General features: G+C 40.9%; 1 protein-coding gene across 1 annotated transcript in view; it reads left to right on the top strand.

The window, feature by feature from the left end:
• Positions 1-24,000, top strand: part of astn2 (astrotactin 2) — a 324,099-nt gene that overhangs the window by 109,155 nt on the left and 190,944 nt on the right. The window contains exon 4 of the mRNA XM_030785297.1: positions 17,183-17,323. Coding sequence (XP_030641157.1) covers positions 17,183-17,323 — 141 coding nt within the window. The remainder of the gene's footprint in view (positions 1-17,182; positions 17,324-24,000) is intronic.

Genomic DNA, 24,000 nt, shown 5'->3' with positions numbered 1-24,000 from the left:
CAGAAAGACTGGAGCAAAAGCCTGTACATTCTGCCAGATGCTTCCTCCCAGTCCTCCACAAAGAGAGCTGCTCAAAACCTCTCTGCGCTTCAATAGCCCTGCAGTCAGAGCTTCAGATGGTCGGAAATCTCACTCTCCTCCACTGAGGCAACCTCTCGGGCTTTCCATCCAAATCCTGCTGCTTCGGTTGTCCGCTGACTCTCTGCCACTGCCTTGAACTTGGATGTTGAAAAACTCGGATTGTTTTAGAGCTAGCTCGCATCTGTTTCTAGCCACCTATAGAACGCATCATGATTCGTTTGCAATCAACTCAATTGTTCTGATATGTGTGTGAAACAAGTAATAGCATCGTGCACAACTATAAACTGTGTAGTTTTGTTAATTAGATTCAATTTAATTCAGTTCAGTTCAATTTAATTCCTTTCAATCAATTCAGTTTTGTTTAGATAACGCTTTTTACAATGGGAATTGTCAAAAATCAGCTTTACAGAGTACCAGGCTTGAGACCCCCGGTGACCAAGACCGGCTTTTAAAATGGGTATTTTAAAAGATGGGGAGTAAGTTGTCAGGCTTGAGTAATGTGGAAACGAGCCATATTTCTACATCTGTGTGAGCAGATGTACTGTCTGTTTTTTTCAAAATTCCTAACACAACACATTGCAGTGTTTCTAATTTGCCTGCGTGTTAGGGTTGGAGGGGATGGAGAGAGTGCAGAAGAGAAGGACAGAGAAAAGATATTCTCTCAGATTCATTTGATTGGTTTTAAAAGTGCCTTTTAAACTGTTCCTCGTAGTCCAGAATCAAGTGGTACAATTATCCTTTTGCCTTCTTTGAGAGTTTCATAATTACAAGTCTTTCTTTTCCACTCTTTCCATTTAATGTTGCTGACTTTTAAACACTTTCTCCTCATTCTAAAGATTACTCCTGTGTCTACCATTTATATGTGAGTGCTGAGCTATTCTGTGTCATTGCACCACACACCCATGCACACACACACACACACACACACACACACACATACACACACACACACACACACACACACCTTATATGCTAGATTCTGGGGACGAACCACTGGCTTCCATTATACAAAAACTAAAGAAGAGCAAGCTAACCTTATCCCTGACCCTAACTAAATACATTTTCCATGTTTACTTTACCAATGTCAATATTTTTATAAAAGAAAAGCACCTATGGAATGCTTTTCACTAGTGGGGATAATGATTTTGACCCCAGTTTGTCAAGGTGACCCCAGCTAAGCAGTGTCCTTTCAGTCAGACAAACGCACACACACACACACACACACACACACACACACACACACACACACACACACACACACACACACTTATGGGTACCTTTTTCATTCGTTGTCAGCCGATTCATTTTTTTTTAAATGCCTTTGTAAGCATTTCCAAACAATAGCTTGATTTTGAGCATCACGATCCTCCATAGCTTGCAATAATTAGCTTGGGTTGCCGTTAGTTGAATTTTTAAATATGCAAATTTCCTACAATCCCCTGCCCCTCCCCCAAACTCCTGCCACCCCCCAAATTTCTTAAGTCATCTCAAATCACAACACAGTAAATTAGCTGCTCCTCTTAAAAGTCATTCTTACCGTAGAGCATTCCTGTCAATACAAGGCAGGAGCATAAATGAAGCGTTTTCATCAGGCACATGTTGAGCAGAATACCTGGAGACATGTGTGAAGTGAGTTTTGTCAGGTGTTAATTACAGCAAACGTCTGTACTTAAAGCAGAGCTGCAGTAAACTGTCTGTTAAATGTACAGTGGGTATACCATTAATCGCAGACGTGCAGGACTGAGAAGGGAAAACTACAGCATAGGTTCTTCAGGCCCATTCCCTCAACTTTCAGGGATTCAGGAAGAGAGAAAGAAAAAAAGGCTCTAATTTATGGTGGCTTCCATTAACAGAGTAATCTCCTACTGTGATGAATCACCATGCCATAATAATTACATTTGCATAATGTCCTGCCTGCTTCATTTCCACCCTTACATGTGTCTGTAATTACCCACTGCTTGGGTCCCGTGAACTTGACTCACCCAGACACCCCTCTCCCCCCACCAGGAAAAAATCAGAGATTCTTTATGTGTATGTGTATGTGTGTATGTGTTACGGTGTGTGTGTGTGCATGTGCTTACACGTTTGTGTACGTCTGCTTGCATGTATGTATAGATTTGTGTGTGTGTGTGTGTGTGTGTGTGTGTGTGTGTGTGTAAGAGAGAGAGAGAGAGAGAGAGAGAGAGAGAGGATTGTGTATATTTCAGGTCTTTAAGATGGCAGTGTCCTACAATAAATTGAAACTGTGTGATTCTGTGAATAATTAGACCTAATTCTTATTTAACCAAGTTGCTTAGATAGTTCTAATGAGGACTGAAGGTCGAATAAAGGTGAAAATGGTGTGGTAGGCAGGACGTGTGTTTGAGCTGTGGGAGGACAAACTTAATTTTAAACTTTAATTGTGGACAAAAGGTTATCTGTTACACCACATTGTTTATACAGCAGGTTATTTGATCTATCCATCTTTAATTACACCATAATGGACAGTGAAGTATGGAACTGAAAATTCTTAGTTTTCCTTCACTGTAATTTCCCTGGGCTATAACTTAAGTAAAAGTTGTCGAAGTAGAATTTTAAACTGAGCATTCTCTCTCTCTCTCTCTCTCTCACTCAGTACCTCCCCTTGATGACATATCTGTGTTACCGATGAGTCACTGGAGGTTTTTTCATTTTACTTTTCACATTTTTGTATAACATGATGAGGAAGGTTCATCAGAGCATGTCCTGTGAGAGTAGGCCAGGTCAGATCAATAGGCAGTGTCAGTTTTCATTTTCATCTTGCAATTTTCTCAATTTAAAAATAAATAAACAAATAAATAAAAAAGCAAGGAAGAAAACACAAACCTGAAAACTAGTGAAGAGGAAAAGAGACAACCATTCCATCTACCTCAAGCACACACACGATTTTCAATGTAAAAAAAAAAAAAAAAAAACTCATGTTCTCTGACAAGAAAATCAAAAGAAAAGTATCAGAGCAGTTGCTATGAGCTTTGCACATATACCAAGGTTAAAAAAAAAAAAAAAAAAATTAAAAAGCAAATCAAACAAAAAAAACCCTGCTATGGTGCTATTGTACAATAGCTGTATGCTATTGCATTTTAGTTAGTGGTAGTTCACAGACTCTCTCCTGACCTTAAGACCTTTGTTGATCATATGAACAAAGAGACAGACTCGAATGAAGGCATCTCTTCATTCTACAGACTTGAGCTCCAAAGAAAGGGTCTCCTTTGGCTAACAGTTACCAAGGAAACAGTTGATAGGAGGTCGAACTGTAGTGATACAGTGTCATACATCCTCCCTAGTGGTTAGAGGTTCTCAGTGCTAAAGATGTTATCAGTTAGCATGGAGACCTTTCTCACTGACAACTGGTTTAATTAACTCACAAAGCTAATGGTTATGGTTTTCACTGAGATAGACTCTTAGACATTTATGGGGGTAGAAAAAATGTAAACATTTTATGGTAGATTTCAAAGATGTCATCAATAAATGCTGATAAAAAAAAAAAACACACACACACACACACACACACACACACACACACACACACACACACATATATATATATATATATATATATATATATATATATATATATATATATATATATATATATATATATGCACTCTGTGTATTTAAAGCGTTTAAGGGAAAAAAAATATTGTCGGTTTCAATGATTTCATAAGTAACTGTTCATAAATAGTAACATTGCAGCAGTTTGAGGATCTAAACCAAAAAAAAAAAAAGAGAGAGAGAGAGAGAGAGAGAGAGTATCTTATTGTTGAGGAATACAGTCAGACATGTGAGACATTTGCAATATTGAGAAACAGCGAACAAATCAATCAATCAATTAATTAATTAATTAATTTTAAAAAAAGTTAAAACAAAGACCTCTTATGACTTTATGCATGGCTCTGTCCATTTTAGGAGAGTTGTTTCTCTTAATAGCCTTGGAATAATTATAGCATCTATTGATGCTCTGCATTTTGTATTTCTTTCATTCTTCCCCCCCTTTTTTTTATAAACATTGCACGCCTTTTATTGAGCATTGAAATCCTTATTTCTCTTCACAATTATTCATGTCATGCAGAATGTTGTTAAGTAGCTCTTAAAAATATTCACCTTCAGAAATGGCTGTTCTCGATACCTTGGAAAAGTGAGACAAGATGAATGAGTGTAACTGATCTAATAATACTCATTATTTTGAAATTAGAGGCTGGGATTGTGGTGTGTGTGTGTGTGTGTGTGTGTGTGTCTGTCTGTGTGTGTGTGTGTGTGTGTGTGTGTGTGTGTGTGTGCGTGCGTGCGTGTGTGTGTGAGTGTGTGTACACATGTGTGTGTATGTATGTGTGTGTAAGAGGAGAAATTTGGTGGTAATTTTGTTAACTCATGGTGAGTTCATAGCACTGTTTTGTGACCTTCTGTGCTGGAACACAGAATGAAGAGAACAAGTCAATGCTAACTGTCAGGACGTGTAACTACACACATAACACCAGATGACACTGTCATTTCTGTTCTCTTAAATTACAACCTCATTGTATGACAAAGACCAGAGTGCATTAATCATTACTGGCATATTGATTTTGTTTTGTTTCAGAATGATGGCTTATTTCATATATGCTTGAACAGAAAATTACCCCGTTTATGCAGTATTGGATGCCAGACTGGTCTTTTGTCCTTGACTGTAAGGATATGCCAGCAGCCTACATTAACTGAATGTTCACACTCTCGCTCTTCCTCTCTTCCATAACAAAGGCATCAGTCAGCTCTCAGAGCTAGTATTTAAGGTTTCATCGTGGTATGTAAACCTGTCAGTCAACAGCTATGACATTGTCCTATGCTGCTCTGATCTCATATGTACGTATGTGATGTAAGCACACATTTTGATCTGTCATTCAGTTTCACTTGCAGGCATGCATCACACATCAAACTGCAGAAACCGTCTTAGCTGCTTGGCAGTAGAGCAGAGAGTACTTCTTTGGTAATGTTTGCTGTTCAAGCTTTAGGAGGGGGGGGGGGGGTCTTTTTGAGCTAAAATGGACAGATAAGAGAAAAGCTCACACAGTCCTTCTGTCTCACAGTGTAGTCTCACGCCTCCCTTTCATAGGAGAAACGAGCCATCCGTCTCTTGTTGCCCGGTTACCGTTCTTCAAAGTCACACCCCAGAGTGATGCTAATGCTACGATAAATATTCTCTTTTGGTCGAAGCTGTCTGTCAACTGACGTAGATAAGTGTATTTAAATTTATTTCAAATGCAGAAGGTAGAGAGAAGAGAGAGAGAGAGAGAGGGAAAGAGAGAGAGAGAGAGAGAGAGAGAGAGACTGCACAAAATGTCGATTTGCGAAGAGCAAACGCGTGGCGCGGCTGTGCGAGAACTGGAATATGAGATCTGAGTGAGACCTGTTAAGGCTCGACTGGTGCAGCGTCAAGGGACTCACATTCATCTTTCATCCTCAACCCTTCGGCAAGAAGGCTATAGATAGCAGAGGCCTCTGCTCTCCTCCTTTTAAAGGTTCCCACACACCGTCGAAAAAAAACAGACCGAGAAAACGAGAGGTGGAAACTTGATGACATATCCTTTCGGTTATCCGACAGAAGACAACCTCACATCAAATGAAAAATGTTACCTCTTCTACTTTTAGGGGTTAGTATTTTTTTTTTTTTTGAGGCTTTGTGTAAAAGAGGTAGGGGGTAGGAACAGCTAGAGGATTTGATAGGAAATAAGACAATAAGTTAAGGCTAAAAGACCAGTTATTCTCAGAGAATATATCAGGACAGTGTTTTTGTTGTTGTTGTTTTTCCCCAAATGCCCTCTTTTCCCAAGATGAATGGCTGTGTGTGAAGATTTTTTTTTTTCTCTTTCTGCTATGGTCTAGATATCTTCTCCTTCAGTTCAGCCTGGCCATTATAGCTTGAGGGGGAAAGAAAAAAAACAAAACAAAACGTGGGAGAACTAACTACCTGAAGTAAAGAGCACTGTTTGAAAAACTAGGCCGCACCAAGATGAACAATGAGGCTTTTAGCCCCACCCAACTTCTCATTTCCTTTTTAACAATAAGGCTACAAGACTGACGACTCCATAGACAGCAATCACATCTTTTACCACTCTTTTCAGATAGCAACTCACAAAAAGAAATGGGGGAAAGTAGGTGAAAAATAGACTCTTTCTCCCCCCGGGGATTTCCTCGAACTGTGGCATTGCTATAGTTTTTTTTTTTTTTTTTTTTTTTTTAATCCTGAAAGAGCTTTGATGTAGTGCTAGATTACAATAATGTATATAATCCCTTTTAGGATTTTCCACATATTTCCAGAATGCGCTTATTTTTCATCTGTACCTTTCACAAACAGGCTTGATTTATACATTAGTGTCCTGCTGACAACTTGCATATTAAAACACAGGTGTAACTGATTAGCCCTGGGACGAAAGCTTTCATAAACACAGCCCGAGAGAAGAAAAATATTGTTTGATTTATGTTGTCTTGTGCTGACTGAGGTATACCAAGAGGACCTGAAAATCGTTCATCTGTTCTTTAAAAAAAAAAACAAATAAGTGAAAGGAATTCCAGAGTAATTTTTGATAAGACAAAGAAGTCAATCTTTCACTGAAATACAGTATAACATTCTCACCATCTCAAGCTGTTTCCCTGCCTTCGATGGAAGACAGAGCTAATTGAAAATTCCGTAGTTTATGCACGGTGAATATAAGAACAGGATTCCCAACCGAATGTGAAGGGTAAGTGTCATTTGACATGACGTGTTATGTTTTCTCTTTCGTCAGTTTGGGAGCATTACTCTGCCCTCCTTTAACATCCTTGGGGAAATGAGCAGTACTTCTCAGCCGCGACCAAAACGACACGTAACGTTCTTCAGACATGACCTCCTCGTTAATTATATAAGATCCCTCGAAACCCTTCAGCTGCCACGCTGGAATCAGCACAGTCCGCTCCAAGATGCCTCCATTAGTAATGGCATTTATTTATTTATTTAAACCATGCATCATTACCATACACACTGTTAGTAGGTGTCCTTACCGTCGCGGTTTGAGGCACCTTTGCCGTCAAACGCATGAAAACTGGGACAAAGGGATGAAAAAGAAAAAAAGTAGAGCAGTCAAAGCATGTGTTTCTACCACCTATTAGGCGTTCAATTAGTATTTTAGGAAAGGAGGAGGGAAAAAAAAACAGGTTCACATATGGTGTGGAGACCTGGTTGATTGAGCATGCCTAAGGACTTATTTTTGTTAAGGTATATGTTCTAAGTGGTAGGAAGGACAGATGAAAAAGCGACAGAGTGGATTATCGTAGTTGCTTGTTGTTGTTGTCTACATTTCTCTGCCTCTTCATTTATCCTGGGAAAGGTTAATTTATTAACCAATACATTGGTGTTTCCAAGTTAATTAGCTGCAGTTGAATAATATAGAATTCACCTGATAGTATCTCTTCAGGCAACAAGAACACACACATTTGATATTCTTCACATCACGCATGCTAATGATTTATTATAATACATGAATTCCTGATTAGAGCTATTCAATGATCTAATTGAAAGAAAGAGCGAGTAAAACATCAAACAGTTTCGTTTGATCTCTTTCAGATCACAGTCAGTCAGGTGTGGATCCCGCCCTATATACGCAAGAATCGGGGAAAACACAATGTTTTCAAACGGTCTTCTTTTTAATATGAACTGCTGTAGATCACCAAGACATGTGGTAATATTTTATTATACTTTACTGAGATTATGAGAGGTATCAGCTCTTGACAATATTTACCTGTGACCATTTTAATGTGTGTGTGTGTGTGGTTTTCTTTGTTTTTTTTAATGGCTTAACTTGACTGCTATCATTTTAGAAGACGACAAATGTACCTGAAAATGCTTTCAGCTTTGGTGACCCATCGCATAACACATTTTTGTTCTAGCCAACACTAAGACAGCTGATTGGACTCAGTCGGGTTTTGTGGCTAGGAAAAAACGTGTTTAATACAGACGTATGAATGGCGCTGGGAGAACTGCTGTTAGGACATTCTCCAGCATTAAGGGAAGCTTGTGGAGTGTCTGTGACTACGCTTTGTGATGTTTACACACATTAACATGTTCAGTTATTCACGACAAGTTCTTAGTACCATCCCTCCCCATTCCTTGCTGTAGCATTGCCGCACAAGGCAGGCAGGCGGGCTGTTTGCTGCCCTTTCTCTTCCACACGTGCTCTCTCTCTCTCTCTCTCTCTCTCTCTCTCTCTCTCACTCTCTCTCTCTCTCGGTCTGTTTCCTCATGTGCTCTCTTTCAGAGCAGAGGAAAATTGAATAAATCACTGAGGGACCTTAGCCCACTGAGTATTGTCACTTCCTTGTTTTTCATCCTGCCTGCTTCTAGCCTGAGAGCCAGGCTGGCATGTCTCTCCTCTCCAAGAAGTCCCACCAGACACGAGCAGCAGTGTTTTTGAGGAAAGGGAATTAAAGGGGATAAAAATGGCTTCCCCTCATGGAGATTCGGTGAGGAGGGTTGAGCCTTTCTTTTGTGTCAGCTTTGCCGCATTTGCATGGCTGCGATTTCCCTCTGGCTTTTGTCGTTTTTCTTCCCTCTCTACTGATCATTTCTTTTAATGGTATTCATGTTTTTATTTATTTCATTTATGTTATTAACCACAAAAACCTGGAGCTAAAACGTTAGACTAGATGTAAAATTCTTTAAGTTTGTTCTTGCTTGTTCTGCAGGTTTCTCCATCTATCTATCTATCTATCTATCTATCTATCTATCTATCTATCTATCTATCTATCTATCTATCTATCTATCTATCTATCTATCTATTTATCTTTCTGTCTGTCTGAATCTGTCTGCCTGTCAATCTGTCAACCTTCCATTTAAACTATAGTTAACATTCATTAGACCGCCATAGCTTTGAAATTCAGCAGAAAATTTCTTTGAGCAACCTGAGCACTGATCAAGCAACTGAATGCTCTTCACAATCCATTGACTGAAGCTGCAATGTGTAGGGAATACAATATTATTTAGTGTAGATTCTCTGTACTGCTTAATATATCCTGTCTACTAAATATTACAAATGTTGTTCAATTATTTTCAGACGTGCGAATTTAGTTACTTTAGTTAGTTAACTAGTAAGCTAGTTGGTCAGTTACTGATATTAGCTTTTTTTTTTTTTTTACAGTCAGTTCTTTTGATTTGCCCTAGATGCTCTTGATCTTGTTGTTCCATGGCTCAATCACATTGTTATCCTACAGTGCTAGAGGCAGAAATTACCTACTTCCAAGCCAGATTGGATCTGGCACAATTGCATCACCCCATGGCTTGAAGGCGCTGTTTTGTCCTCTGTCTAAAAATACATCAGCTGACAACCGGATGTCATGGTAACCCGCTTATTTTCTTGGACGTTTGGCTGGTTTGAGATGGCATGGCCGCGGGAGCGAGGACAGTTTCCGGGGGCCATGCTGCTGCGGCCACAGCCACCGATGCACTGATCCTGGATTCGCTCCTACTCCTCCAACCCCTCCTACGGCATGGCCGCATCACAGCATTTGCCACTGATGAGTTCCCTAGGGACAGCACTTTGAGGCTTGCTGTGTCAACTCAATGTCAGGCTGCTCCCATATCGACTACAGCTTCCCCAATTCACCAAGTTGGACATGTCTTGTGTTTTGTTTGAGTAGCTTCAATTTGTTTGCACTCACAATCTACTGAGGATTTCAAGAGTTTGGCAGGAACCACAGGGAATTCACTTTTCTTTCTCCCTGTGTTACAAATAATACATTTTAAGTTTCACAAGCACATACAGAAAAATAAGTAAAAGATACAAATTATTGTATGGACAGTCAACATGCCTCTTTAATGTGTGTTTAAAATATACAAAATTGCGATAAATACAATTTTGAGCAGAGTCTTAATTTAAATAGTCTTGCTTATTTGTGACTTCAACTCATGGTTGCTACTCAAACATCTATTGTGCAACTGTTCATCAAATCTGAGTACAAAGCTACCTTCCTAAGTGACGTGTCACAGTTTAAGAGTAAAGAGCAGAGACAGAAACATAAGAAAGTCAGACGGGAACGGACTGGGGTCGCAGTTAAAAATAGCCCTTCCGAGAGAAATAAAACAGCGAGCTTAAGGCACGACAGCCTTCCAAAAACAAATTCATCCGCATGAGAACTGCCATACTGCCCCCCCCCCTCCCCCCAAGAACAAACTCTGCAGGAATCTGTAAGGATCAAGGACTCAGTTACTCTGAGTTTTCCCCTGGAGTTCTCCAGCCTCTGTCTGGTAGATTATCAGGAGGGACTCACCAACGTGACACCACAAAGATCTACTCTGGTAGCCTAGGGTTCGATGCTATTGGCTATGTCTGATGTTTTGAAGAAACTGCTAACCCACTGTCACAGCCGATAAGGAGCCGGAGAGAGATAAGATGAGGTTGAAGGAGAAAGTAAGGACACTAGGCAGAGGCGACAGTTCCCGCATGGAAAACAAAAACGAGCAACCGGATTTGTCTTTAAAGTTGGGGGCATGGGGTGTGGGAGGACGGGGGGAGGACAGGGGGGTGTTCGGCAGGGGGAGGGATTTTTCTGTCTCCATAGTAAACATCCGGATCACTCTTTCCAGCAAGATTTGCTCATTTTGAGGTTACCAGAGGACACTGGTCCATTAGTAATGAAAGGAATAATTTGTTGTGTGACATCTTTTCGAAAATGTCATACTGATTGGTTTGAAAACTCCATATTTTTCATGGGCCACAGGAAATATGAAATTGCTCTCGATCAGAAGGTGAAACAGCGAATATACTCATTTAATTTACTTGTTTGTTTGTTCATTCACTTGACATGAACGATTGTTTGTGTTTAGTTGAACCTGTTATTTGCGTTTTGCAGTATTAGAAATGAAAAATATACATGCAGATTCAGATGGGAACTTCATTCTCCCATAGTGCTAATGACCGGATCGTTTTGCTCTGCCCTGCTTTCCCTAAATCCACACTCAGACCTGTGTCTCCGGTACTCTCAGGAGCCGTAATTATTCAGATGGAAAGAGGCGAGCCTGTTCAACTTAAGTCGCTAAGCTCTCGACAAATTTTTCACAGGTTCCCTCAGGAGAAGCACTGCTATGGTGGATTACACCATATTGTAACAGTCTGTTCTCCTCTGTTCTCTTATCTTATCTTATCTTATCTTTGCTTCGCTTCTCTTCTGTCATGTTCTCTTCTCACCATTGATTCTGATATTACGGTAAAACATTACAGTTTGCACAATTTGGACATCCAGTGACAAGATTGCGAAGCTGACACCGTGTTATTAAAAGCAATACAACTTAAAGATCAAGATACTGTGGACAGCATTATTTGCAAAGCCATAGAATGTTAAGTCTTTACATTTCCAAACAGGTGCCTTTCCACCTAAAGTGTAATTTTATAACTTTTACAACTTCCAGATAACATAGTGTTGTCTGTTCGTTTACAGACAGATCATCTGTAAGAAAAAAAAAAAAAAAAAAAAGTAAAAAAAAAAAAGTCAGACTTTGCTATTACAGTCATCTTTCCACTGATACCGTCAATTCAAGCTTGGAGGTGGACAGTGTTGTGGTGATGGCCCAACAAAAGCACACAATCAAGCCGACGATTGTGAATGACAGTCCATCCCAGCAAAACTGTCTTTTACGGAGAACCTAATCAAAAAATGCTCGAGAGGTACACGCTGGCCGGCCTTGTCCAAAGACAAATGGCCAGCTACCGCAGACACTCAGTGGGGGAGATGAGTCCCATTTTACCCCTGGTGGTGGCTTTTCAGCTTGTGGAGCTTTGGTTTTTCAAAAAAAAAAAAAGAAGAAGAAGAAGAAGAGGAAGAGTGTGGGGAAGGCGGCATGAAATATACATGGACCCAGTTAACCTCACTTGCGGACCCGTTTCTTCCCAGTCACGGCTGGCCGTGGCTTAAGTGAATGCCACCTGGCGCTTTTGTTTGTTTGTTTAGCCAAGAGGCGGCTGGATTAGGCGGGAAACACACTCAGATGGGAGCCTTAAGGGAGACGGAGGTTGTAAGTGCATTATTTCACCCTGCATGAGTTCCCCCTGTACCAGTCAAATGTAAAGCCAGTTTGTCAACAAGGGCCAAATCGTGTTTACAGCAATCACATTCACCGCAAGCTTCTTACGCTCGGGTCGAAAGATAACCGCTGTCTCTCAGACATTGTGATTGGAGCTGAGATCACAGACTTGGTGTTCATACTTTGCACACAGTGCATAATTTCTTTAGTCTTTTTCATATGACTCAAACTTATAACCTGTTTAATGTGAACCACAGCCAAGGCTGCTGAAATTGAAAATCCACTATTTAACTCGTACGTGTGAATGAGAACAGCATACACATTCCTCAAACCTTGATCAGACAGAACTGAAAAGGTGCAAGTTAAGACCCCCCCCCCCCCCCCCCCCCCCCCCCCCCCACACACACACACACACACACCAAAAAAAGTGTGCTTTACCCTTCTCTTCACACAGTCGTTTCCCAAAAAGATTTGCTGAATCAAAGCTGTTTTCTCCTTTTACAATCATACTCCTCTGAGTTTGCTTCTTCATGTTTTTGAGCAGACTGAGAAGACTTAACTGTCCTGTTGTGAAATTTCTATTTATTTTACTTTATTTTATTTTTCTTTGGAAGCATTCAGTTACATGAAGATTTGATTGAGTGAGTGGGTGGTTGAAACTATCTAAGCTTTCAGTGTAAATCAGTTCTGAATCAAAATATTGAATAAGTCCCACAATTATCTCCAAGGGGAGTTGACTCTTTTAAAGTATGAAACAACTAAATGACACAGCTGCAAGAGTGAGCTGCAGTGAAATCAATGTGGAAAACAAAAAGAGAGGAAATAACAGAAGGGAAATATAACACTTTTTTTCTTTTCTTTTATTTTTTTACATAAGCTGTTGCGTGAATCCCCCGAAACAACAGTGTAACCGATTATGCTGTTACCGCCTGTGTTACTGCCACCTCTAAAGGAAAAAAAAAAAAAGAAAAAAAGAAAAAAAAAAGAAAGAAAGAAAAAGGGGACAAGAAGAAGCGGCAGTTTTTGTGTCTTCTCTGTTGTATTCATAGTGATATTCTCAGTGCAGCATCTGCCACTCTATGTCTCACAGAGAGGGAGCTTTGCAAATCCTGACTGAGTGTATATACACACACACACACACACATTTTTATATATATATATATATATATATATATATATATATATATATATATAGTAAGGTGATTACTTACGCCTACTGCCTGTAAAATACCTATTATCAGTTCAGTTCACTTCAACTGAACTCTTTGTAGTTTTACTGGTGTGAATTAGAATAAATAAGTAAATAAATGTTGCCATTGCCACTTTGATACAATCAAAAACATATTTAGTAAACATTTAAACATATATTTAGTAGGCATTTCTGCATCGTCTGCATGTTACTGTCAGCTAATCTGAGTAAGAATTTCAGAAGGGCTTATGATCACATATTTTATAACTGGATGAAGTGCAATGAAGTCTTGAAGCTATTAGCTTAAAAGAAAAAAAAAAAAAAAAAGACGACTCATGCTGAGTGTGGATTTGTGTGCTCCGGCCACTGAAACACAGGACTGTTCCTGGATCAGTGCCCAGGAATCTGGCGAGCATCCATGTGCAGAGTCTTCAGTCAGTGTCTGCCACAACCCTGCATCACCACAGCCCAGTAAATAGCCCTTATTCACGGCTATTACGGCTCTCCAGAGAGATCCCGCGCAAGGTCTACATATCTCATGTTAATTGAACTTTTGATGCATCACCAAACTCAGGGAGGGGATTGTACCAGCATGTTAATGGTAGCAGCAGATAAATAGCTTTCAGGACCTCGTTTGCTGTCTTTTTTTTTTTTTTTTTCTTTTTAAAGCATCTTTCTGTTTGTCTTCTCCTTCTCTTTTTTTCTTTCTTTTCTCCTCCTCCTCTTTCACCTTTTTTTTTTTTTTTTCTTTTTGTTTGGCAAGAATGACAGGGGTTTATTTGTGTAGTTTATCGCTCTTCAGGGGACACAAATGGGGCAGAGCATGTTTGGAATAACCCCCCCCAACCCCCAAGGGAGGCCGCCCATTTTCATACCTGATAGAAAAGAAAAGAGAAACTGCTGTGTCTCCACTTTTATTGTGGTGGTATTGATTCTCTAATGGAGAGGCAGGAGTGCGCTTACGCAAACGACGCTAGCAGCGGGGGTGACAGTTTGCCTGGTGAAAACTCAAACTGGCTCTTTTAAGCCGCTATTAGGGCCAGGCAAGTCTCGGACTCAAACGTGGCACTGTCTAAAACCCCAGCATCCAGCGGCAGAGATTCTGTTGGGGTGCTTCCTCTTGTCTCCGAGGAATGCTTCTTTGCTTCTTTTTGACTCAACCACACACACACACACACACACACACACTGTGAACTGAGGTGGTTGACTATCTCACGGTACATGCTGGAGAATGGCTGTCTTTCTGTACCAAGTTCTTGCAGTGCCCTTGAAACTTGAAGTAACATAATAACAGAGCTTGTTATATTTTTTTTTGTTTTTTTTGTTCTGTTCAGAAAAGAAAACAATGGATCAAGAGAGCCAATGAACTTTCCCTCTCTTGCAGGCAAACACAAAGACTGAAAATAAAGCCTCTTTCTACCACAAACACACACATACAAAGGAATACAGAGGAAGAAAGAGAGCGAGAGAGAGAGAGAGAGAGAGAGAGAGAGAGAGAGAACCTACTCTCCTCAGTAATAACACAAACACATTCTTCAACCTCTACATGTCCATTTGTGAGAAGCCTATATGCAAACTCAGTAATTCACTTGACTATCGTTCAATTTTATTTATACAGTTCTTTTGACAGTGGACACTGTCATAAAGCAGCTTTATAAGATGCCAAAGCTGATAACCCAGGTGAACACACTCAGGGCTACAGTGGAAAAAACTCTTGTAGACTGTGATAGGAAGAAACCTTGGGAGTGACTAGGACTCAGCAGGGGGGAGCCCATCCTCCTCTGGCTGGCCCAGGGTAGTTAGGTTAGTTTATAGACATTTACAAGTTCAGAAAACCAAAGCAAAGCAACAGAAATCCAAAGAAGATCCACACGATAAAATAAAAAAAGACAGTAAAAGACAGGAGGCGCATTCGTATGGGGACATTGCAGTGGGGGTTGGTTAATATATTTGAGAATAAATAAAAACCAAGAGATGTCGAAATGAGTGAGAGTTATAGACGATGCAGGTTGAATAGCAGTGTTTTTGTGATTGTTCGACAGAAGAAAGGTCAGACTGGCAAGCACGCACACACACACACACACACACACACACACGCACATACACACACACACACACACACACACACACACACACACACGTGCAGGAGAGCCGGAGAAGAACTGACGCCAGGACCCTCAGGATAATCAGCGGACCAGAAAAGCCTTTAGTGACATTTTCTTAGTTCTCACAGCTTCCAGATAAATCATTTCTTTTATCCTGATTTAAAAAAAAAATACAAATAACACAGTTATTCTTGTAGTAATATACTTTGACCCAAATAGATCCACCCATCAGAGAGACCAGGACAGCCTTTATTGTTTTTTTTTTTTTGTTTTTTTCAGAGCCTCCCTATGGATCTGTTAGTCCATCCCAATGAATAAATAAATAAATAGTGTTCATGTTTGTTTTTTGACACAGTTTATTTTGGCACAAAAATGAATTACCCATTATTGAAGACACCCAACTCTCTAGTCAGTTCCATCATCCTTTGGTAAATTCAAAAAGTTATTGTAACCTCATATTCAGTTACATTGATAGGACAGCCGGGGGAGAGCATGTGATTATGAATAGAAGAGTAGCCCCTCACTGCAGGATGCAGCTGGGCCTTGTGTTTGTGTAGAGCCTCTTTGCCACAAACACAAGCTCCCACTGTCCTCCCTGTCCACAGAGACCTGTGTGCGAGTACTGCCAGCTACCTGTGGGTTGTGGGCTTGACTGTGACAACAGCTGCCATGCTGACTCTTTCACGTTAAGTTGTCCAAAGAGTGCAAATACAGCACATTTGCAAACGTGCGTCAGCACCGGGCCCTGTCGCACATGACGCTGGAGAACCTGAGCTGCAGGGTCCAGAGAATCAGAAACAAGTTCAGGTTCAGGTTCAGGTTACTTTATGTGTACCCAGAGGTAGATTTGGTTTGCAGTAGACTCTTCATCATCCTTCTTGACCCAGGGTTAGAAACAACACAGAGAATTCACAGGCCGCTCTTCCTGGTCCCATTTCCCCTCAGAAAGAAAGATGAAAAAGAGAGAGAGTGAGAGAGAGTGAGAGAGAGTGAGAGAGAGAGAGAGAGAGAGAAAGGGGAGGAGGTCCAATTATTAAAACAAGATACATGCATCAGCAGAATTTCAACAAAATGTATTGGATACCAAATTTAACTGTGCAGTGTCACATGGAAAGGAGAAAATGTATGTGTGTGTGTGTGTGTGTTTAAGAGAGAGAGAGAGAGAGAGAGAGAGAGAGAGAGACCCGTGAGAGAGAAATAGTGCACGCAGTTGTGTTTTTGGTGTTTCTCATTTAAGTGAAAGACATTTGAAAGAATTTGCTGATTCAGAGATTTCTCGTGTATTGTCCACACACACACACACACACACACACACACACACACACACACATCTCATTCTCCTTGTCCCTCTCTCCCTGTATATAGCATTACGCATTAACATTTCATTAGCAGAGTTTTACATTGTTCAGCTCTGAACTCTGACCTCTAAGGTCAACCTGTGACCCTCCTGTGTATGGTAATACAACCATTTACACTCTTACAATCCATTTCAAAAATACTTACAACTGACAATATTAGATTAAAAGATTCCTGCAGTCAGAAAGCACAACAAGTCAAGAAATGTTTAGGGGGTGATGGTAAAAATATACTGAATGGGTTTTCTGTATGAATGCCAAGGACAGCAGAGGGGGGAGAGAGAGAGAGAGAGAGAGAGAGAGAGAGAGAGAGAGAGAGAGAGAGAGAGAGAGAGAGAGAGCAAGAGAAAGATAAGAGTGTGTGGACACATTAATTTGTCTTAGACGCATTGTCTGTCTGTATTGTTTGCAGATCTCGACTCTAAACAGGAGTCAGTGGAGGCTCTGATGCAGAGATTTAAGGACAGTTTCCGTGCCAACGCTGGCACGGACATGTCACACTTCACACACAGCTCATCCACCGGGCGGAAGAGAGGACAGACTCAAATCAGAGGTAATGTGCTCACAGCTGCCTGTATCTCTCCCTCTCCTCTCTCTCTCTCTCTCTCAAAGAAAAAATATCTCTGTGCCGTACACTAACTCTAAAGGTCAGAAGAATCACAGAATTATCAACAGCATGCCCAGTCTGGGCCGCATAGCGGAGCACCTCCATAATTTTACCCCCAGACTTATTCTCGTCTGGAGGATCATGGTAGGTGTCCATCACTGGCACTTGGACCAACCAGTGGGAGTCACTATTGTAGCAACCGGGAGATGCCCCCTGGCAGCATGCGTCCTGCAGACGCTGCCAGTTGTGTTTGTGTGGATAGCAGGCGCACCGCTGGGACCTGGATATGAACCCCCATCCCCGCAGTGGCATTCTGGCCCGCTCTTCTGCTGTGCCACCTGAGCACCCATGCCTGAACATATTTTACACTACTCACTGCTACGGCCCAGGATTCTCACACAATCAAACTTTCAGTAACATGCACTGAGATAGCATCATACTGCCGCACACTTAGTCGTACGCAATCCATTCTAATACAGATATCAAACATTTCACATGTTGTGTTAGCGTGTAAAGAGTGTATGTAATAAAAACAGTGTTGTTACAGTGGGTATAGTGTATCTGTCTAACTGTGAGAACCATTAAAGTTACTGCAGAATACATATTGAAGAGAATACATTTTCACCTCACTGTAAAACATGAAAAGAGGAGGTTTTAAATTCAAGCTACAGCATACTTCTGAACCTCTCCCTCTTTCTGCTTCTCTTCCTCTCTCTGTCTTACACACACACACACACACACATATATCTTTCAAGCTCAGGTGCAGTCTACTCATACAATCCGAATCTCACTGAAGTCACATAAAAGACACAGGCAAATCAGCTGATAGCCAAGACTGAGAATGACAGGCAGTGAAAGAGAAAAAGAAGGAGAGGAAGAAGAAAAGGAAGAAGAAGTAAGAGAATAAGAAAGAGAGATTTAAGTGTTGCGCTAAGTTGTACCAGGGACACAGACGACAAAGGCACTCGTACCAATTTCCATTACGCTTGTGAAATAAAATCTTTCTGAGACCTTTAATTAGCACTACTGAAATAAAGAAAGACAAGAAAGCAGAGGAAGGGGGAAAAAAGAAAGGGAAAAAAAACGCAGTTTCAGCACAATAGGGGCCAGGCACGGATACCAAACATGCTAATGGGACAAGAAGGGGCCGCAGAGCACAGAACTCAATTAAAGCGTGCAGAAGAGCGAGTTCATCGGAGATTAGGGCCGTCGGAGGGAAGCAGGGAGGGAACAAACCAGTGGTGGAATTATATGGGAGATGAAGGAGACCAGGGAACTGGCTCTTGTTCAAGAAAGGAAGGGAAGGAGGGAGGGAGGGAGGGAGCAATGGAGAGGCGTTTTAATTCTCGTCTTGCTTGACCCAGCATTTTGTGTGGCGTGTGGTGAATTAGCTCGTTTTTTTGGGGGGGTTTTGTTGTCTCCTTTTTCAACGCTCGAACTCTCTCATTCTCCCCAAGCACCAGCCTTCCCCGTCCCACCCTCCAAAACGAAATGCACTTTTGCATGGTGTTTAACATGTTGCCTGCTCTTGTAAGCTTATTAATGGAAAAGCATAGCTGAGAATTCTTTTTGTGTGTGTGTGTGTGCGTGTGTGTGTGTGTGTGTGTGTGTGTGTGTGTGTGTGTGTGTGTGTGTGTGTGTGTGTGTGTGTGCATGTGTGCATGTGTGCATGTTTGGACATGGTCAAAGATGGCTCGAGGCTTCTCTGTTTCAAGAGCACATGCCATTTACTGAATTTAAAAGAGGAAGGATTTACAAGAAAGCTCAGTGCATTAATGTAGTACAATGTAGTACAACCGGTTTAACCTGCAGGGTTTCTTTTATTGTACTTTTTATGTTTGTTTGTGTTTTTGTTCCATAGTTTCATAGTGTCAAATAGTCGACATGCCAGAGTTAAAATAACTCTGAACAGAGTAAAAGAAGGTTCCATTCTTGCCAAGGCATGGCCGTAAAGGCTAACTCACTTAACTCTCTCCGAGTAAATGTAACACTGATAAATGTATTACCATTTACAGTTTATGATTTGTCCATTTATCTGTGGGGTGTGGGAGGGGAGGGTGCCAAAACAGCCGTCACAGTAAAGGTTTCCTGTGTACAGTTTGTTGTCATGATTTTTTCCTGACTTCTGTTGCATTAGCTATGTCAACTGAATGAAAACTTTAGCTACGTTAACTGAGTGATTACACTGGCCATGTGAACTGAATGATAATTTTAGGTACATTAAAGAAATGATAATGCCAGCTACATTAACTGAATGATTTTGTTAGCAATGTTAACTAAGTGATTACTTTTGTTAAAAAAAAAAAAAAAAAAGCCATCTAACGCAGTCTGTGCATTACACCATAACCTGATACTGCTTTTCAACATCGCTGCATCAGTCTAACTCGACGTGTTGTTCAAACACCGACACACAAACTCATTGAAACCTAATCATGCATCTCATTAAAATTCGAAGCATCGTTTGGAGTGGTGACGGTTCGGCAGGCGAAGAGCAGTTAGTCTTTTCCCTGACAGCTATGAGCTGTACTGACGTGACCCTCTCCGACACCCAGGCAGCCTGCTCAGTGACCAAGGCCCACTCCGAATACAGGTCACCATCTGTGCTCATATAGTGCATGCTGGGGCCCTGCCAGCCCCTTTACAGGCAAATTATTCACAACTTACCTTCTGACAGATGACGGCAAGAGTGAGAGAGTGAGAGAGAGAGAGAGAGAGAGAGAGAGAGAGAGATTTAATTATGCGCACCAAACTATCACAAAGATATTTCTGACAAAAAAAAGAAAAAAAAATGGTATCTTTCTTTGTTTTGTTTTTGTTTTTCTTTCTTTATTACCAGTGCGTAAAGACTGAAAGGTGTTCTTAGCGCAGCCAGGCTGTATGGCTACTGCGATTCTTAGTTTTGAAGTTTTAAAGCTTGTAGCACCTTCTGTTGAAATATGACAATACAGACTTACCTGATAGCAAAGTCATAAAATACTGTTTTCACATACAGAGAGAGAGAGAGAGAGAGAGAGAGAGAGAGAGAGAGAGAATGCAGGGGGCAGAGACGGTTGAATTAAGAGAAAGTTTTTTTTTCCCGTCTCTATGGTGTTGCATGCAGAGTTTGAGGTCGCCACTCTCTCGTTCTCGTTTCTGGCACGTCAGCTCTATCACTCCCGCGCCGGCGGCCGCTGTCCATGGTCCTGAAGCAGTAAACTATCAGATGTGTGCCGTGCAGCGAGCTCCCTGCACTTCATGCCTGCACTCAGCCGAAAATAAAACCCATCACACACGTACTAGAACCTTCTTCAAATATACTGCATATTAAATATATCTAAGACAGGCCTAGCAAACACTTTTTTTTTTCAATCCTAAACCCCAACCACACTGTTTATGCTTGAACATCCTCAGAATGTAATCTCATGATATATTTGTTGATGTAAACCTGTAGCATTTCATCCAACTCAAATGCATGTTTACAGCTAGGCTTATTATAATACACTTGTGTGTCCCCATAAATCCGGGAATGATTTCAAATGAACTGCAAGTTCTTTTTTTTTTTTTATGTCCTCAAATTTTCACTGTCATATGCACTTTGTATAAATCTTGTTTCACGGATGTATCCTGTCACATACAAACACACACATGACATGTCCCTGGGTCTCAAACTGCATATTTGGTGTTGAGATTGCTTCTTAGCTCCCGGACATTTTGGTCTTTGATGTTTCCCGCCTCCCCTCCCGCTGTTAGAGAGAAAAAAAAAAAAAAAAAAAGAAAAAAGAAAAAAGAAAAAGAAAATAATTTTCCTCCAAAGCGCTAACTAGCTGCTGAGATCTGCATTCACCTTTGTTTGTCCTAATTTCTGTGAACGGTGCAAATGTTGTTTGGTGTGCGTCCTTAAGACGCACGCCAAATTATTTTGATTTGTCAGAAATAATGTTAATCCAGCCTGCTACAATTTGATAGCCTCCCACTTTTCCTTTAGCTGTTAATTGAAACTTTTTTTATGAACTTGCATGTGAAAATCTTTGCCTAACAGTACCGTACATAACTTTCTCTCTCTTTCTCCCTCTCTGACTGAAATGTCAGGATTTGCTTGACATAATAAACAGCCTCTGGTTTCAGGACATTTTCTGATGATGGCTGGTGGTCCTGATGTGTGTGTGTGTGTGTGTGTGTGTGGGTGTGTGTGCGTGTGTGTGTGTGTGTGTGTGTGTGTGTGTGTGTGTGTGTGTGTGTGTGTGTGTGGTTGCTTGGCTTTACCTACGGCAGTCCTCAATCTTCTCTCCACACAATACACTGTGATTACACTTCTGTGCCGAGTGCCGTGGGCAACCTACAGAAGGTCCACTGACTGTTGATTTACAGCCAGACCATACCATTTCTCTCTCTCTCTCGCTCTCTCTCTCTCTCCTCCCTGTGTAATTGTGTGTGTTTGTGTGTGTGTGTGTGTGTGTGTGTGTATGTGTGTGTGTGTGTGTGTGCGCGCGCACGCGCGCATATGTGTGTGTTTGCGTGTGCATCTCATTTGAATTCAAAACATGTATTCTGTGATCCATCGGTGGATTTACTCCTAGTCACGCAAAGCCTGTGCTTGTCAGTCTTTCTTGTGTGTGTGTGCGTGCGTTTGTGTGTGTGCGTGAATGTCTGTGTGTGTGTGTAAGATTGAAGTATGAGCTCTTTGTAATGCATCTGTAATATGTTGTGATGTTTCCTGTGATACGCTCTCTATATCTTTTAGAAACACGAGTTCTACCTTCATATTGTCATTGTTCTCTTTGTCTGATGTTCATTCAGTCATAATTCAGCATGTGTGAACACATCTGTGCATTCCTCTTTTTAAGTATTCATACACGTGCACCAGACACAGCTGCATTTTACAAAACCTGAGTGTGTACACCATCCGAGTGTTAAGTGAAGTGTTGTGTCCGCCGCTGTAGAACTGTAATTACTGCTCTGGTTACCATGCACACTGTTCACATTACTTTATTATACAGAATTCAGATCGATAGCACGATGCTAGTCATACGTTAAACTTCACTAAGGGAGATATTAACTTCCCTCTCATCAAGATACTCTGACAAAACACTATCAAACTGGATATTCGGGCCTGAGAGATTTTGACTATGTTTCCTGTTGAAAAATCAGGGTGTTTCCTCACAAGCATAATTGTCTCTGTGGCTCATCCACCACAGTTCTGAGACTGTGGGATTTTTTTAATTTATGTATTTATTTTATTTTCAGCCTGATGTTTGTGTGACCTGTTCCATTCAGGACCATTGGTGGTGAATTTAGTGCGTTAGCTATCCCCCTTTCATTTGCAGATTGTGCTGAAATTGCAGAGTGTACCATTAATTCAATCATTAGCCTAAACGACCCATTAATCAAATTTGATTATGCGAATAAGCCATTGAGAGCTAAGCATAAAGAACAAGAAAGGGAGATGAGTCCTTGGAGATGGAGAGAAAAGCGCCATCATAACCTTAACCCTTTCCTCTCCTTTGTATGTCAGGATGTGCCTTAAAATTCTAAGTTATAGTATCACCAGTTAACTTAGGAGGTCTTGGAATACGATATGGGTTGTAATTTCTTCAGATTAACGCAGATTATAAAGAGAATTCATAAAGCATCATTTAAACAGTTGAAAGTGAAATGATCTCACTTAGAGTTTGCGTAGGACTATGAAGTAAAGCACAGAGAGTTAATGTATTTGGATATGAGAAGATTTACATTCATTTCCATTCTTTAGCAGCAGTTTATACACTATTATAAATTACAAATTAGTCTTTCAAATAAAAATAAAAGTGTTATTGCTGAGAGTCCCACTAGCTATCATTTAGTAAGTCTGATTGTTGTTTGATTGCATTTGAAGACAGATTTTTCTGGATCTTTTAATCTTACAATGTGTCACCGCTGGTCTTTAGGTTAGTGGATTTACACTATAAACTACTGAACCCGACCAGTGTGTTATACAGTTGAACATACATGATATGCACTTAAAGACTTTCGACGTGCGATTCAAGCTATTTGACAACCAATTCAGACATGATTCTTTTGTCAGCAAATATTCAGCTATTCAGTCAGGTATTCAGCTCATTCCACTTCGAATTAAGCCAAAGTGCCATTCAGATCTGTCTAAGCGATCTCTTGTCCTCCCCACTGTGAGATTCATATCTGCTTAAGAACTTATTTTCATTACTACTGCAAAGCATGATCCATACAATCAGAGTGGTATTTACTCAAACTACATCACACATGCCTTAGCCCATTCTGTCAAGAGATTTAAGACTCAATCAGATTTTGGAGGGAGAGAGTGTTTCGTCAGTCTGGGGTTTTTAACCCAGCATGGTGTGGAGAGTGAGAGAGATCGGAACTGACACAGAGTTCGCTGCCGTGTGATTGGCTGCTGCGGGGCGCCGGCCAGCTGTCTCCGGGTCACGGGAGCAGCTGTGGCGGGCGCGGCCGAAAGACTGCACACTTGGCCGGAGATGAGCATCCCGCGGACTGCTGGTTAAGTGTGAACCAGGAGGTTGTTGAACGATCAGAAGCTTCAGACTTTTCACTGATAAACTTTCAGTAAAGAGAGCAAGGTGTGAAATGAGAGAGAGAGAGAGAGAGACAGAGAGAGAGAGAGAGAGAAAACT

The sequence above is a fragment of the Chanos chanos genome, chromosome 9 (genome assembly GCF_902362185.1).
Source record: "Chanos chanos chromosome 9, fChaCha1.1, whole genome shotgun sequence".
NCBI classification, from domain to species: domain Eukaryota; kingdom Metazoa; phylum Chordata; class Actinopteri; order Gonorynchiformes; family Chanidae; genus Chanos; species Chanos chanos.
Note: the sequence above shows the minus strand (reverse complement) of the source record. Positions and strands in the feature narration are given on the sequence as shown.